The sequence below is a fragment of the Trachurus japonicus genome, chromosome 19 (assembly GCF_045865225.1).
Source record: "Trachurus japonicus isolate A0001 chromosome 19, Traja_1.0".
In the NCBI taxonomy this organism is placed as follows: domain Eukaryota; kingdom Metazoa; phylum Chordata; class Actinopteri; order Carangiformes; family Carangidae; genus Trachurus; species Trachurus japonicus.
In genome coordinates, this window is record NC_140925.1 from 2,855,018 (window position 1) to 2,872,383 (window position 17,366).

General features: G+C 44.3%; 1 protein-coding gene across 2 annotated transcripts in view; it reads right to left on the reverse strand.

Moving 5' to 3' along the window:
- waplb (WAPL cohesin release factor b) overlaps nucleotides 1-17,366 on the reverse strand; it is a 44,661-nt gene that overhangs the window by 22,945 nt on the left and 4,350 nt on the right. For both annotated transcript variants that reach the window (XM_085761320.1, XM_085761318.1), the window contains 3 exons: nucleotides 12,002-12,971; nucleotides 5,390-5,787; nucleotides 2,933-3,057 (listed from right to left, as the gene is read on the reverse strand). In XM_085761320.1, coding sequence (XP_085617446.1) covers nucleotides 2,933-3,057; nucleotides 5,390-5,787; nucleotides 12,002-12,971 — 1,493 coding nt within the window. The remainder of the gene's footprint in view (nucleotides 1-2,932; nucleotides 3,058-5,389; nucleotides 5,788-12,001; nucleotides 12,972-17,366) is intronic.

The following is a 17,366-nucleotide window of genomic DNA, read 5'->3' on the forward strand; positions in this document are numbered from 1 at the left end:
GATATTCTGGTGTATTGCGATGCATCTGTATATGCCCCTCTATAATAAACCAACACTGCTCATATTAATGGGTTAAATATTCAGTTTCAGTAGAATCCTGTGAGTTATTTTGCTCTGTGATTATTATTATCATTACATTCTGTACGTGACTCCTCTGTGAAAACCCTCTAAACAGAACAGAGATTTTATTTGCATAATGATTATTTCTTTCCTATGCAAAACCCTCTTATTACAGAGTGTAATGCAAACTCCAGAGGCAGTGGTGTGTGTAAACGACTCCCTCTCCCTTTTGCAAAACTCATTTGACTCCAGGAATTCATCTTTCTGCTCACAACTGCAGCTGCGTCTCGTCTCGTCAAACGCCGCAAACTCAACACATCACATGACGTCCCGTCTGAACAGCGGCGACTTCAGACTTCCACTTCCACCGCTCTGAACCGCTCTGATGCCATTTGATTGATCTGTGTCGGCTATAAAAAGGCACAGGGAGCAACTCAATCCATCCCATCATCCATCCATGAACAAACCGCAGCTCAACTCTCTGGATTTGTTCTGCACTGCCCACACACACACACACACACACACACACACACACGCTAACCTACTGAGTCATAGTGAGTGTAGGTGGACGGTCCCGGCTCCACAGGTGCGTTCACGTCTCAAAGGTTTTACAGTTTTACAGTTTTACAGTCGGGATCAAAACGTTTCACTGCAGAGCTTCTCATGCAGAGACTGACCCACACCAAAACCCAAACACTCTCGTTATGATCCTGAAGTCTCAAGTCCAGACTTTACTTTATTTAAAATTTAACAAATTTGGCCTTTGGACACAGGGGGATTTTTTTCTTATTCAGGGGAAACTAAAATAAACTAAACACGAGCGCAGAGATAAGAGGACGTCTACTGAAAGGATGGTAACGTCTAAAAAAAACATGATAAAGAGACTTGAGAATGTGACCACATCCACACAAGAAGATAAACAGGGGTTATATTATGGAAATGTCACTTTCTAAAAGCTCTTTAACATTAATTTACGTGTTTGTTTTGCCTTCCAGCCCCAAAATGTGAGAATTGACAAAAATAAATCAGTCATTTTCAGGCTCCTGAGGTTGAAATCCATGTGCTTTTACCAGCTGTTCCCTCAATTGTCTGACAATGATGTCATTATTTTTGTAATTAGCATAATCCCACCCCGACCTGTGAGTACAGGTAAAGGTAAAGTGGTTAGCAGTGGCTCATTTGCATTTAAAGGGACAGACACTGAAACCAGAGAGCTGTGATGTTTGATCCTCGGGGGAATTTGACCGATGCACGACACAGACACGACTTTAAAGCAGATATCAGCTTCACGGCCGTTTCGGCTAATGCTGCGTTCAAGGCAGGCTTTTGAAACCGTAAGTTACAGCTTCAAGTCACAACTACGACTTGGTAGCGTTCCAGGTAACCCGTAGCTCGTGTTTTTACCGTCCTGTTGTCTGTGAAAGTTCCCTATAACGGCCACTCGTAACTTCCGACCCGTGAACTCGTACCAGATCGAACTGGTATGACTTCACAGGTCGGAAAAACACAAAGTACGAGTTTCATTGAACGCACCATGAGTTAGCAGCCCCCGCCCTTGTCAGGCATCAATTGGTCCTCGTGCTACGTCACCACATTCACGCGCATCCCTTGGCTGCACACACAGCCCTTCATGCCGTTCTCTCTCCTCATTGGATAACACTTGTATCCCACAAGGAAAATTTTCTCCTCGGGTTACAGCAGAGCAGAGTGACGGAGAGACTCGTGTTTAGGCTGAAATACTTCATGTAAGTGATTGCTGACGGAAAATAGGACTATTTAGGACTTATATTAACAAAAACATTCCACTGATATCTGCTTTAACCCTCCTGTTGTCTTTCTGGGTCAAACTGACCCAATTTGTTCCCTCCATCCTTCCTTTTTCCCTTCCTTCTTTCCACAATCCTCCCTTCCCTCCGTCCTCACTTCTTCTTCCTTCCTCTTTTGATCCAATTGATCCTCCATCTTTCTTTTCTTCTTTCCTCTCTTCTTTCCCTTTGTCCTTCCTTTTTTCCGTCCTTCCTTCACTTCGTCCTTACTTCTTCTTCCTTCCTTCCTCTTTTGATCCAATTGACCCTCCGTCTTTCTTTCCTTCCTTTTCCCTTCCTTCTTTCCTCCCTTCTTTCTTCCTTTTTGACCCAATCTGTACCCTCCCTCCATCTATCTTTCCTTCCTTTTTCCCTTCCATCTTTCCCTTTGTCCTTCCTGCCTGCCTTCCTTGACCCAGGGGGACAACAGGAGGGTTAAGACACATGGGAACTGTTTTAATTGGTGGAAAATTGGTGGATATTCATATTCTGTTTTTAGGGTGACTTTTTAACATCCGTCTGGGGACTATACCTTGCACAAGGTATGCGATTATTATTTCTTGACTGTGCTTCAATTATGTGTTAGATCAAGGTGAGGTCATGTTATAAGCCTTTCAGGTTTCAGACCTCACCTGCACATTTATTTTTCATATCTTTCTTACTAGTAAGAGAGATAAGTAAATGTTTTGTTTTATTTTTTATGTGCAAATAAAAAAATAAAAAATAAAAAAAAAGACTACAGATGAAAAACAGCCTCTTGGCTAATTCTGGCGCATTTATAGTGATGTTATTAATGTGCACTGTCCCTGTTTTCAAATAAACTTATTATTATTATTATTATTATAAAGGAGCCAAATATGTCTCAGTTTTAAAAGTGTGTTTAAATCCGGTGCTACCAACCCAAACCCTGTATTCTGTGTGTTTGTTGGGGACTATTTCCAGCAGCGCATGGATCCATATGTGTTGCGGCCGGGCGGTGTGTGTGCAGGACCGAGTCATAATAATAATAATAATAATAATGATAAATAAACCCTTGTGCCGTCTTGTGTTGTTGTTGTGTCTCTGACCTTCTTGTGTGCACTGAAGATCCTCCTGAAGGAGTCTGGGTTCTTCTCGGCTGCTTTGCCCGCGGCCGGCCTCCTGGGAGCCCCCGCTACCACCCGCAGGCCTTCCTCCGAGAAGTCCAGCACGTCTGGAAAACAAAACACACACACACACACACGACATTAGTGACACATTAAAAAACCAAAACAGGGGCTGTTCAGACCGTTCAGAGAGAGAGAGAGAGACGTGTCCTGAGGCGACAGCGACTCTGTGTCTTCATTAACTTCTGCTGTTGCTCTGTGATTGGCTGCTGAGGATGAGACCGAGGAGGCGGGGCTTTTAGGGCATCGTGTCCTCCGAGTGTGTGTGTGTGTGTGTGTGTGTGTGTGTGCTGGTATGAGCTCTGAGTAAATATCTCGTCTTTCCACTTCTGCAATTATTAAACTCGATTATTCAGTTTAGACGTGTCGTCCTCCTCTCCAGCCTGAGAGGAGACGATATTTAGAGTCTAATCGATGACGACAAGTTGATGCTGCGACATGTAAACGAAATGACACGAGGCAGATTGTTGTTTCTGAACATGTAACATGTAACAGGACTGAGTGTATTTACATCCAGCTCAGCGTCGGCTGCTTCCAGCTCTTTATCTGTTTGTTTCTTCAGTAGTTGAACAGCTGAACTCACAGACTCTGTTTCTCTGTTTCTCATCTACGTGGTTTTCTGTCTCAGTATAAAACACACTGACTGACACACAGCACATTTTAACCACATGTCAACCAGCGGTCGCGGTTTAAACCCTCCGGTTGTCCTCCTGGGTCGAGGAGGGAAGGACGGGAAGGGAAGGGAAGGGAAGGGAAGGGAAGGGAAGGGAAGGGAAGGGAAGGGAAAGAAGGAAGGAAGGAAGGAAGGACAAAAGGAAAGATGGAAGGAAAGAAAGATGGGGAAAAGGAAGGAAAGAGGGAACAGATTGGGTCAAAAAGGAAGGAAGAAGTAAGGGTGAAGGAAGGAAGGAAGGAAGGAAGGAAGGAAGGAAGGAAGGAAGGAAGGAAGGAAGGAAGGGGAAAAGGATTGTGGATAGAAGGAAGGGAAAAGGGAAGGAAAGAAAGATGGAGGGAGGGAACAGATTCGTTCAAGGAAGGAAGAAAAAGGAAGACGGAAGGAAGGGAGGGAGGGGAAAGGGATTGTGGACAGAACAACGGGAAAAGGGAAAGAAAGATGGAGGGATAGGAAACAGATCAGGTCAATTGGATCAAAAGAGGAAGGAAGAAGAAGTAAAGACGAAGGGAAGGAATGAAGGAAGGAAGGAAAGAAAGAAGGAAGGGAGAAAGGAAGGCAAGAAGGAAGGATGGAGTAGGGGAACAGATAGGATAACAACAGGAGAGTTAAAGAGGAACTCCGGTCTCTCCTCCTCTGTGTCTCTAACCCTCCTCTCCTCCATGTGCATGTGTTTAATTAAAGGCACAAATGGAGCAGAGAGTTAAAGTAAAAAACCTGCGTAGTTCCTCTTTAAGTTGTTGAAACCGTCCCATTGGGCAACGCTGCTGATTCACGCCAAGTCATTGTGAAAAGGCAACAACACAAACCAGCGTGTGGGCAGCCGACCAACACTATGACCTCATCACTCTGCCTGCAGTCAGGCCAAGAAACACAGCGCAGTGATGTAACAGCTCACAAACACCAGCAGGACCGGTTGTTCAACGTCTGTGTAAATGACACGGTAACAAGAAGAAACCCCCCGAGGAGGTAAAATCATTTCAGTTAATGTCGGTTCTTATCATTAAATTGATGAAACAACGAGCAGCTGAACACAAACACAGACTCAGACTCAGACTGAGCAGCCGGGATGTTGTTGGTGTTTCCTTTCATTCCTCTTTTCCACCAAGAAGAACCTGGTGCTGGTTCTGAACTGGTTTTAACTCAAGACCAATAAGGAGTTTAGAGCCTCAATATCTATTAATCGAACAATAATCGATTGTTAAATCTCAATTGTCCACTATTTTGATAATCGAATAATCGAATCGAATCGGTTTGAGTAGTTTTTTTAAGAAAAAAAGTCAAAATTATCTGATTCCAGCTTCTTAAATGTGAATATTTCTGGTTTCTTTGTTCCTTTATGACAATAAACTGAGTCTCTCTTTGGTTTGTGGACAAAACAAGACATTTGAGGACACTGATTGATGTTTTTTGACATTTTTTAACATTTAATCTACCAAACAACTAATCGATTAATTGTTTAAATAAATGAGAGATGAATCGATAATGAAAATAATCGTTAGTTGCAGCCCCTAAAGGAGTTGGTGCTGGTCAGAAACCAGTTTTAAAAACAAGAACAGGCACTGGCTCGGTGGAAAAGGGATGTAAGAGCTTTATACTGATGAATGTAATGGTCCGACTCCTGAATGATAAATATGATCCAGCCCATAATAAACAGAACCTGAGGCTATGACAGGTGTGTAGTGTGTGAGTGGGCGTGGCCTCACCTTCCCGTATCCTGCTCAGCTGCCTCTCCGAGTTCTTCTTGTTCTGCCTGAACGGCGCTCTGTCTCGACTCTCCAGCCTCTCGAAGGGATCTGGCGGCTCGTACGTCGCCATTTCTTCCTCTTCCTCCTCCTCCTCCTCCTCTTCCTCCTCGTCCTCTTCCACGGTAACCACTGGGGTTGCCTTGGCGGCGGCCGCGGCGGCTGCTGCGGCTTTCTTGGCCCTCCTCCTCTGTTTGTGTTCGTCGTCGTCGTCTGAGCCGTCGCTGTCGCTCATGTCGTCGAAGCCGAAGTATTTGATCTTGTAGCTGTTCTCCTCCTGGTGAGAGTCGGCGTCGTCGAAGCCAAACAGCTCCAGCTTACTGTCCTTCTTCGACTTCTGGGTCTGGGTCGGTCTGAACCTACGGAGACATAGACACGTATACGATCAATACATTGATTACAGCCTAGGCAGTCAGACCTTTTCAGAAAATGAGTAAGAATCAGTTAAAAGGGATACGCCAACATTTTTTTTCCCTGTGTCTTGCCTCACTCCTGAGTCCATGACCAGCAGGTAGACATAGAGTTGCACGATACCCACGGTAGCCACGGTACCCCGCGGTGCCAAAACGTAACGGTTCCTACTATACTAGAAATTCTACACGACGGTACTACCGTGGATTACTACTACGGTGCCAGTTTCCGCTACATAGCGGCCGCCTCTCCTCTCCTCTCCTCCCGGCTTCTCACTGCACGCACTCCCTTGTAAACAAAACCCACATGCACCCACTGCAACCTAACTACACAGCTGCTGAATGATTGGCTGTTTGCCTGTTACTGGTGATGTCCGGGGATATGATAGGCTGTTTCCGCACACTAGGTCCGCCCGTCTGTTATCTGATTGGCTGTTCATGGTTCATGCCGGCAAGAACGGACTCCATGAAGACAGCTGAGACAGCTCCGCTCCGATAGAAACTCGCTTCAAAACAAACAACGAGCTAAAGTTCTGTCTCGCCCAGACGCGCACACGGCTTCACAAACACGAGACAACACACTGACCACGGCAGAAGCACCGGGCGCGAGCAGCGAATCTGCCGCGGTGTCGTCGTCAGTGGCACTTAATTAATTTAGCTCTGTTTATTTTCTCATTGGCTAATATCAGGCTATATGCTCCGTGCACAGGCTGAGGAATAAAGAGTTAAAGGATGTCCAAGTATAAAGCACCTAGAAAATGCATAAAAATATAGTTTTCACAGGGAATCAGTTCCTGTTCATTGTATTCTGTCCTCTATGATTTATTATGTTGGAGAAGAAGCATTATTGTCAAATAGATTTTTTTTAAAGACAGTGGATTTGTTTTTATCCTAAGTTGATTATTTATTGTTAAACATAAATTAATGTGCAAGAGACTGAATGGTTATTTATTTTCAACCATATAAATTCTAACTTCATTTATTTGTTTTTTATTGCTTATTTAAAAATATTTGTTTCAGTCTAATTCCTACTTCACCAGTATTATGTTTATCATGCACCAAACAACATTATAAGTAGCCTAATTAAAGGACAATTCCGGTCGAATTCAACACGGGGGTGTATTTTCATATCATTTTAGGTCTAAAAGAATGAATCTGAAGATTTTCAGTTTAATGTCTCCTGTTTTGCGGTAGTTGCGTCTGTCCCTGCATCGCCACGGCAGCAATGAATGGGAGTGGATGTAAGTTCTGCTGTTTAGGCTGTTTCCAGCCCTCAAAGCCGCAATTTTTTTCCACAGACAGCATCAGATGGCTACTCAAACATGCACCGAGAAGTTTATTTACTTCAAGCAAGTCGACATGTTTGTAAAAGTCGATCTAATTCAAAGTCTCCCGGAGTCTCGCGCGAGCCCGAAGTTGCAGTGCTGGTGTATTCAGGCGCAGTAGGAGCTACCGCTTGTGTCATAAACACAGGAATATCAACTCTTTACTTGCTTGAAGTGTACATTTTTTTCCACAGACAGCGTCAGATGGCTAATCAAACATGCGCCGAGAAGTTTTTTTTACTTTAAGCAAGTAAAGAGTTGATATTCCTGTGTTTATGACACAACGGTAGCTTTTCCCACTGCTCCTGAACACACCGAGCACAGCAACTGGGTCTCGCGCGAGACTCCGGGAGACTTTGAATTAGATCTAGTTTTACAAACCTGTCGGCTTGCTTGAAGTAAATAAACTTCTCGGTGCATGTTTGAGTTGCCATCTGACGCTGTCTGTGGAAAAAAATTGCGGCTTTGAGGGCTGGAAACAGCCTGAACAGCGGAACTTACATCCACTCCCATTCATTGCTGCCGCGGCGATGCAGGGACAGACGCAACTACCGCAAAACAGGAGACATTAAACTGAAAATCTTCAGATTCATTCTTTTAGACCTAAAATGATATGAAAATACACCCCCGTGTTGAATTCGACCGGAATTGTCCTTTAATAAGTACTTATAACTTGTACAAATACATTGCAGTTCATAAAAATAATAATAATAAAAAAAGGTTGCAGTATCGTGATATTACCCGGAACCGTGATACTTTGTCTGGTATAGTACCGTGGTTACTCATTTTGGTATCGTGACAACTCTAGGTAGACACCATCCTTTCGACTGTGCGTACAGTAACCATGGAGATAGCGCCGTATCGCCCGTAATTAGCTTAGCTCAAACACTGGAAGTGTATGGGTAGTGTTAGCCTGCCTCCTACCCGAGCCGAAATCAGCAGTCAGAAGCTGATTTCATTTTAGCTCTAAACTCTGTAAATATATCACTTTATCCACATTTCAAACATTTTTACGTGAGAAAGTAGCCGTTTAGATCAGCAGTGTGTCGTTAATTTGTCTAAATACCAGCTGTTTACAATTTTGTTCGGACGCATTTTGGCGCTACTCAAGCTAGCCGTTGTGACCAACGCACTTCCGGTTACTTTCACAAAATAAAACACCCGTTGCCCTTTACATACAGAAAACCATGACGATAGAATTTGTGCTTTTACTTTGAAATAGGAAGCTAACCTACCCTCGATGTAGCTAGCTTGAACCAAAATAAACCGTCTTTGCTTGAACCCTCCGTTTTGACCGATCTTGTCCCGTTAGCGGCATTTGACCGCTCAAGATGCCTTACCGGAGAGACGAAGATCGGCCCGCCGGTTTCCGTTTAGAGTTGCTAAGCTAATTAGCGACTTTAGGTGGAGGCAGGCTAACACTACCTATACACTTCCAGCGTTTGAGCTAAGCTAATTACGGGCGATACGGCTCTATCTCCCTTGTTACTGCACGCACAGTCGAAAGGATGGTGTCTATCTGCTGGTCATGGACTCGGGAGTGAGAAAAATGATGAATTCATGGCGTCTTGTGCATTTTTCTTGGTTTCCAGGGTCTTTTTCCCAACATTGACTGACATGGAACAGCGACCGACCGGCCAACTTTTAATTAACAGAAACAAAACCATGCACCCAGGTAATGAAAGCAGACGTATTTAAATTCTGAATGTTGTTTCAGAGGATGGTTTGTCCTCAGCTGTGTGGACAGATACAGCTGCAGCACACGGAGAAAAAAGAAATAAAGACAAATGAAGCTGTGCTTTAACCTGGAACCGAAAATATGTAAACCAAAGACCTAAAGAGCTCAAATATGTCTTTATACCAAAGCCTTTAATTCCATTTTGCATTTACGGGTCTCTGTTTTCCTTCCCTTCCCACACGGTTCCTCGGTGCAGCCATGTAAAAACAGCTGGCCAGAGGTTTGAGCTCAGACAGGAAGCAACATTAACTGTGTTTTGGATTCTTGAAATTACCAGGTGTCCTGTTTTATTGGCCCTTGAGCAGCTTTAAAGGTGTTAATGTCATGTGATTCCAAACCATGTGATATATATATATATAACATATTTTCCATTTTCTCTTTATTGAGGCTCCATTATGTTTCCACCGAGTCAAATAATCAAACCTTCGACTCTGTGCTTTTACAGCCACGCGGCTCCAAATGGAAATATTCCAGATGTTTTTTTTTCTTGGTGCATAATTGCAGATGCAGCTCCAGAATATTCTGTATAATTGAAAACTCCAGTAGAGAGCCGTTCCACTGGTTTATGGGCCTATTAAACTAAATACAATTACAGAAATGAAAATTACAGCTAATAACAGACTGAGTTATTCATCAGCTATGAAAACAGAGCAGAGAGCCAGGAGCTCAGTGAGCCTCACTGAAGCCGAGGACTCGCTATCGACCGGAGGAGACCGGGACTCCACCGATCTGGACTTCATGGCAGAAACTGAGCTCAGTGAAGGTTTACATTAATTAAAGTAGGTAATGACTGAGAGAAATAGGAATTCATTGGTTGGATGAGATCAGATTATCTCAGCAAAGTGTCCCGAGAAAAAGTTTCACAAGGCTCCAAAATGTCCCGAAATTACAGGCCAGTGTGTGTGTGAGGATTATGGATGAAAAGGAAATGTGAATATTTGCTTTACAAGTCGATTTACATTGTGTTTGTGCTCCTAAAGTTTTAAGTTGAGGTAAATAAAGTCAGTCTGCAGCTCTGCAGGATTTTTACATCAAAATTATCAAGAAGTATTTTCTCTCCCTGGCGTTTGATGACTCATCCTGCACTCGTCCTAATTTTGCATCCGATTAAAATCAGTTTTTCGAATGTTTACGTTCCTCCTCCCAACTATAAATTCTTCCAGTCACCATGGCAACCTAAGTGCTGGACCTGCTGGCTAGTTGTAGAGAGTCCAGGCCTGGATGTGTCTGAGCATCACTGCTGCCTCCAGCTACATCGGCTCAGACGTATGGAAACGTCTTCATCATCATCATCTTCCTCTGACTCATCTATGAGGTCAGCAGGCGATGCTATTGGCTGCTGTAGCTGCCAATCAAGCCCGTCCCTAACAGAGTGTTTTCACTAGAAGCTGTTTCACGGCGTCTTTAATGAAGAAAATGTAGATAGAAACTGTTCTAATGTGACAGAAAAAATAAAGTGACGCGGTCTCTAAAGGCGGTAGTGTGACGCTGCGGGGTCGGGTTTTACCGTTATATACCGGCACGGCAGTATGCTCATTTATCACCAATAAACACAGTAGATGAGGGTGAGTGACTGAGCTGAGGCTGTGTGGCGGGTGCGGGACTCTGACTGCAGCGGGGACTATCATGTCTCTGCTCCGTGACACTGCTGTGAGACTGACCGCCGGTGAGCGCTGTGACACGGTGCCGGGCACGGCAGCAACCGCTGATCGCTTTTGATTGAAAAGAGAGAAAGAGAGAGAGAGAGAGAGAGAGAGAGAGAGAGAGAGAGAGAGAGAGAGAGAGAGAGAGAGAGAGAGAGAGAGAGAGAGAGAGAGAGAGAGAGAGAGAGAGAGAGAGAGAGAGAGAGAGAGAGAGAGAGACGCCGTGCCGTGTAAAAAAAACAACAACAAAAAAGTATCACGTGTCATGACTTCCTGTATTTGGCCCTTCAAAATAAAAGCCCATATTGATTTTGACTTCATTTTGACAAGACAGGGCTTCAAATGTTTGTTTTTTTTCATGCAACCAATCGACCAATGAAATTTTAGTCGGCTAATGATTTTTTGGTCGACCAGGCAGCCCTAATTTATATATTATATAATATGTATAGATATATTATTATAGTAATACAATTTTAAAACTTAATAAAAAAAATAATAATAATCGGCCGATTAATCGGTTATCGGGTTTTTTTCCCCCTAATAATCGTAATCGGCATCGGCCCCAAAAAATCCATATCGGTCGGGCCCTAAACTGAACGCCACCAAAAGTCGAAGCTCCCACTTGGTGAAGTCGGAGAAAGAAATCGCCATCACAGTCAACGGTAAAAGATCAATTAAAATGCATTTAAATGCTTCTTAAATCCTCCGACAGCAATCACTTCTATAGAGTGTTTGGTCTGAAACACGGGTCTGTCAGTCACTCTGCTCTGCTCTGAGCCCAGGAGAAAACTTTCCTTGTATCCTACAACCTTTATCCAATGAGGAGAGAGAACGGCATAAAGGGGCAGTCCTCTCTGTGTGTGCAGCCAAGGGATGCGCGTGAATGTGGTGATGTAGGGACGAGGGCGGGGACTGCTAACTCCATCGGCTGACAGGAAGTTAGTCAAAACCACCGGATCGCTTACTGCTGCTTTAACAGAGTGGTTTTACTAGAAGCTGTTTCAGGGCGTCTTTAATGAAGAACATGCAGATAATAACTGTTCTAACGTAAAAGAAAAAAAAAGACAAGTCGGAACAAGTCGGAACTCGGGTCTTTCCAACCTCCTACTTGAAAAAGTGCAATCAAACGCCACCTCAAGTCGAAGCTCCCACTTGGCGAAAAAAAATCTACCCTGACTTGTGACATCACACAACAATCTACACCCGCCACCCGTGTAAAACCACGTCACCGTCAACAGTAAAACATCGATTGAAATGCATTTAAAATACATTAAAAAGTTATTTTCTAACTGTTTTTGTGCCCTTTGTAATGTTTTATGTTTTTTTAGCTACGTGAAGCATTTTGAATGTAAAGTTTGTCCCTTTAAAAAGTCAGAACTCAGAGTTTTCCACTGGGAGAATCCGAGTTCCGACTGGTCTCGAACGCAGCATTATTATTTCCCGCCGTGACGTCCTACCTGGTGTTCTGCTGCTCCGCCTTCTTCCGCTGCCACCCGGCCTCCCCCAGCTCCGTTGCCGTGGCGCTGCTGCCCGACCCGACGCCGGTGCCACCGCCACCGCCACCACCGCTGCTGCTGCTGCCGCCGCCACCAGAGGAGGGCGCCGCGTCGCTGTTGAACTCCTCCACCACGCGGTCCTGGATGGTCACGTTGCACATGGACATGGAGGACGGATGCAGCACGGTGTAGTCCCTCGTCCTGCCCCTCCCCCCTCCTCCTCCTCTTCCTCCTCCTCCTCCTCTACCCGTCGTTGTCGTCTTGTTGCTGCTGCCGTCAGTCGGTGGCAGCGGCGGCGGCGGCTTGGAAACGTCGGCGCCGAACACAGCGCTGGAGAAGCTCCCAGAGTCCTGAGCTTTGGCGGCGTTGGCCTGCTTGTTGGGCCTCCTGTACGTCCGACAGTTAGAGTTTCTGACGAGCGAAGAGGAGGAAGAGGAGGAGGAGAAAGAGGAAGAGGAGGAGGTGGAGGTGGAGGAAGAAGACGTCTGGGAGAAGTCTGACGTCTCCACAACGAAGTCCGAGTCCAGCTCCTCGCTCGCGCCGAGGCTGTGGAGCCGCGGCGGCGGGGAGGGAAACGGCGGCAGCGGTGGCATTGGCGGCATTGGCTTCTCGTGCCGGCCGTGCTGCGTCGCCGCGGTGACGCCGGAGGTCCAGGGGAACGTGGGGGCCGGCGGGTTGCGCGGCTGCCGCTCCAGCTGCGGCTGCGGCTGCGGCTGCGACGTGGGCGGACGGAGGCCCATGATGGAGTCCCAGGAGGAGGAGGAGGAGGAGGAGTCGTAGGCGGACCCGGACTCGGAGGCCTTGGCGCCGGTCTTCAGCGTGGTGGTCTGCGCCAGCGGCTTGCGGCAGTCGCTCTCCGAGGCGTTTTGGTACCATGAGTAGCTGCTGTGCTGCGTCTCTAGCGGGGACACGGAGCTCTGCTGGGACTTCCCTGTGGAGCGGAAAACACAAAACAGACTCAGGATTAGGGATGTCACAATTACTTGTTTTCACAATTAATCGTGGTATTAAAGCAGAAGTAAGTGATATATTTGTGTTAATATAAGTCTTAAATAGTTGTATCTTCTGACAGCAATCACTTCTATAGAGTGTTTGGTCTGAAACACGGGTCTGTCAGTCACTCTGCTCTGCTCTGAGCCCAGGAGAAAACTTTTATCGTATCCTACAGTTTTTATCCAATGAGGAGAGAGAACGGCATGCAGGGCTGTGTGTGCAGCCAAGGGACGCCGTGAATGTGGCGACGTAGGGACGAGGACTGTTATGGTGCGTTCAAGGCAGCCCGTAACTCGTGTTTTTCCGACCTGTGAAGTGGTACCAGTTCGATCTGGTACGAGTTCACCGGTCAGAAGTTACGAGTGGCCGTTATAGTGACTTTCACAGGTAAAACAGGTCGGAAAAACACGAGTGGGTTGCCTGGAACGCTACAAAGTCTTAAGTTGTGACTTGAAGCTGTAATTTACAGTTTCAAAAGCCTGCCTCGAACGCAGCATTAGCCAAAACGACCAGATCGCTTACTTCTGCTTTAAACGCCACAATTAATTAATCGTAAAGATTCCTAAATACCATCACTTCCCAAATAATATTATGTTGGAACCATATCGGCTGATGTGCGCAAAAATAAAGGTGAATGCTCAGATACTGGTCCATTTAAGTAACCTAACATTGAATCGGTAGGAATTTAAATGTTAGCGTGTCATTTTTAATAAAAAAAAACACAAAATAAAACAAAAAATGATTAAAATAAACGTAAACATTTGGTATAGATGACAATTTATGACCTGAATATTTCAAACATTTCCCCTGGGGATTAATGATTGGTCCTATATTAATAGATACTTGAGATATTTTGTGTAAACAATGAGTAATGTAATTATATTTTGACTATATTTGATTTTACACATTAATAGTGTTGTGAAATTAATTAATGCTTAATAATCGTGATAATCATAACACCGTGATTATTTCTCTGACAATAATCATACCAAGAAAATGAATAATCGTGACGTCTCTACTCAGGATCAGTAACAGCTTCATCGAGCGTTTTGATGACGTTAACTCAACAACAGGTTCAGTTCTATTAATAGAAGTACAACAACGAACCCAAAGGAGGAATGTTCATCCAGCTGTTATTTATATCACTGGGTTTTTATTGCAGCTAATGAGTAGATTTATTAGGGTTGTCACAATTAACCACGGTATTAAACGCCACGGTGAAGTCATCGTAAAAAAGATTCCTAAATACCGTCACTTTCCAAAAAGAAAGATGTTGGAACCACATCAACAGATTAGCACAACTCACATGGAATGAAAACAAGTTAGACAATAAACAGCATGTAACTTGGTTTTCATTTGTTAAATTACATTAATCAATTTAGCTAAAGCAGTATTGAATTGGTAGGAACTTAAATTTCAATATTTGCTGTAGATGAGAATTGGTCACTTGAATAGGGCTGTTCACAAACAGAAGTGGACACACGCTGACCACTTAACAATGACAATAACCATTAACTGATAAGATAATAATGCCCCTACATATCAATTAGATACATTAATAGAAACTTCAAATATTTTGTGTATATAATTAGCAACTTCATTCAGATTCTGATTCTGATTCGTCATTCTACATGTTAAAAACACAGAACAAAAAGTGTTTCTCAGGACCAGTGAGATAGAATAATAAAAGAAGACAATAAATAACCTAAGAACCACTATTAGGAACTAAAAATTAACTTATATAATAAGTAAATAAAACACATTGTTAGGCAGCGACGTGTCAGGGTAGCGTGCAGTGCAGAGGACTGTTTAGGGTTTTTAACTATATTTGATTTTAATTTGAATTAATGCATATTAACTGTGATTATTTCTCTGACAATAATCGTAACAAGAACATCCATAGTGGTGACATGATCCCTGATATTTATCCATCAGAGCTGCTGTTGCTGCTGCTGCTGCTCTCTGTTGTTTCCTGTTCTGCAGATTCACGACCTGTAAAAACACCAGTTTGTCTCCTGCCTGATTTCATCATCATGTGCTCAGCAGAAAGGTGGTGCAGCTACGTAACGATGACTGCACCATTTCAACCAGCAAGAGCACCTTTAAACAGGTCACACACACACACACACACACAGCTGGAGCTGCAGCTGACATATTTCTTGAAGACAGTGTGAACTCAGCCGACAGGTCAATCATCAGCCCGTGTGGTTGTTAATTAATCATCAGCTGCTGGTCGTCAGGTCGACTAACAGGTGAGGATGAGGATGATGATGATGATGACAGTGGACTTGTTACTCTGAGCAGAGACAGGAAGCTGCAAAAACAACGATGGTCTCTCTCTCTATCTATCTGGAAACGAGCTGTGGTTTGAGATGTGGCACGTGAGGCTGAGAGCAGCAGCAGCAGCAGCAGCAGCAGCAGCAGCAGCAGCAGCAGCAGCAGCAGCAGCGAAGGGAAACTGGGCCACTTTGCTTCTTCGCTTTCTCCTGACCTTATTTGACAAACAAAGAAAAAATAAATAAAAGCTCATAAAAGATAAAACATTTTTCCATCTCAAAGCGCTCCGGAGCATCAGAGACGGGACAACCGAGGCTGAAGGCTCGGACCATTAAACCGTAGGTACATGGACACAGACAGACAGTCCGCTGAGTCGCTGACTAACGTCTTTAACTCAGTCTCATCGTCTCCGTCTACATCGGCTCAGACCGACTGAACAACCGTAGTGCTGACTGTGACACTAGTGGGACAGCAGGAGGAATTAGTCCAGTCGGTGTTTGCTCTCCGGGACAGAAACCAGCCAGAGTTTGTGGTGGTTTAGCGGTGGATTCATGTTGGAACCGGTTTGTTTTTGAAATCCTGGACAAACCACAGAAACAGAAAACCTCTCTGAGTATCTGAGCATCCTGTCATGATGTCACCTAAACATCACATCCTGAGGACAGAAACCAAAACACCCAGTTTGCTCATCATGATAATAACTAGAGACCAAACCATCATGACTTAATGATGTTAATCCAATCCACTGTGACCATACTCAAACTATTAAACCCTTTTAAAAGGCAAGGCAATTTTATTTGTATAGCCTGTTTTTACAAACAGTTTGTCTCAAAGGGCTTCACATGGCATCGTAACAACATCCTCTGTCCTTAGACCCTCACATCCACTGAGGAAAAACTCCATAGAAAACCCTTTTAACAGGGAAAACTAGGAGAAACCTCAGGGTGAGCAACAGAGGAGGGATCCCTCACCCAGGACGGACAGATGTGACATAGATGTTGTTACAGACAAGACAGTTTACAGTTTATGTCACAGAATGTGCGAAATATGGAAATAAAATAAACATTACTTCACATTTTATCAGTTATCCATCTGATCAATTGAACTGAGATCAGTTTTGTTGCCTCGTTTTTGAAAAAAAGGATCAGTTTTCCATCATAAAGCTGCAACTTTCATTTCTGTCTACTTTAAAAAACAGGATAAAAGGCCTAAAAAGACTTTAATGATGAAACATGTTGTCATATTGTCTGCAGCAGACCAGTAACGGGGCAGAGCAGCTCTGCAGGCAGCAGCCGTCCTGACGGATCATTAACTACGGCTGCCGGCCTCTTGTTTGTTCTGTGCGACTCTGGGTTCCTTTCCCTTTACAACCCTGAGCTTTAGGAAACGATAACAGTGTTGTTGAAGCGTGGCAGCGACGCGCGGAGAGGGTTTCTTTACGGCCGGCCGGCGTGCGTAGAACAAACAGCCGCGCTGCCGCCGGCCGCTGAGCTGGGATCAGGGCTTCAGCCGATCAATTGAAAACGACCGGACTGGCCTCGGTCCCAATCCTGTGGGGTTTTGCTCGGGGCGTTTGTTCATTAAAGCCGACCGCCGTGTCAGTTTGATCGAATTAACTCTGAATTTCATTTATAATTGTAGATGTTATCTTAACATCGCCTGGCACAGGAGTTTATATGAAGCCTGGGAGATAAAGTTATTGCACAATTACACTGTATTTAACTACCAGTTATCTAAAGTTATCATCCTGACAATAAAGGAAGCTTCCAACACCTTATATTATTTTGGTTTCGTTGTGTTCCCAATCCATTCTAGCACAACTCCATCAAGAAACCCTGTCCTGGTCTTTGCATTGTTGCATCTTCATCCATCTTATCCATCCATAAACAATCTTTTTGTGTTTTTTCTTTTGTCATAGTAGTGTCATGTTAATTGTCTCTCTTTGTAGTTTTTTGTCTGTTTGTTTCTGTTGGATACGTGTGTGTTTTTCCTGTTTTATGAATTCTGTTGTCATGTCCCTGTGTTTATTTTAATGGCTTTTAACACCTTGCCAGGA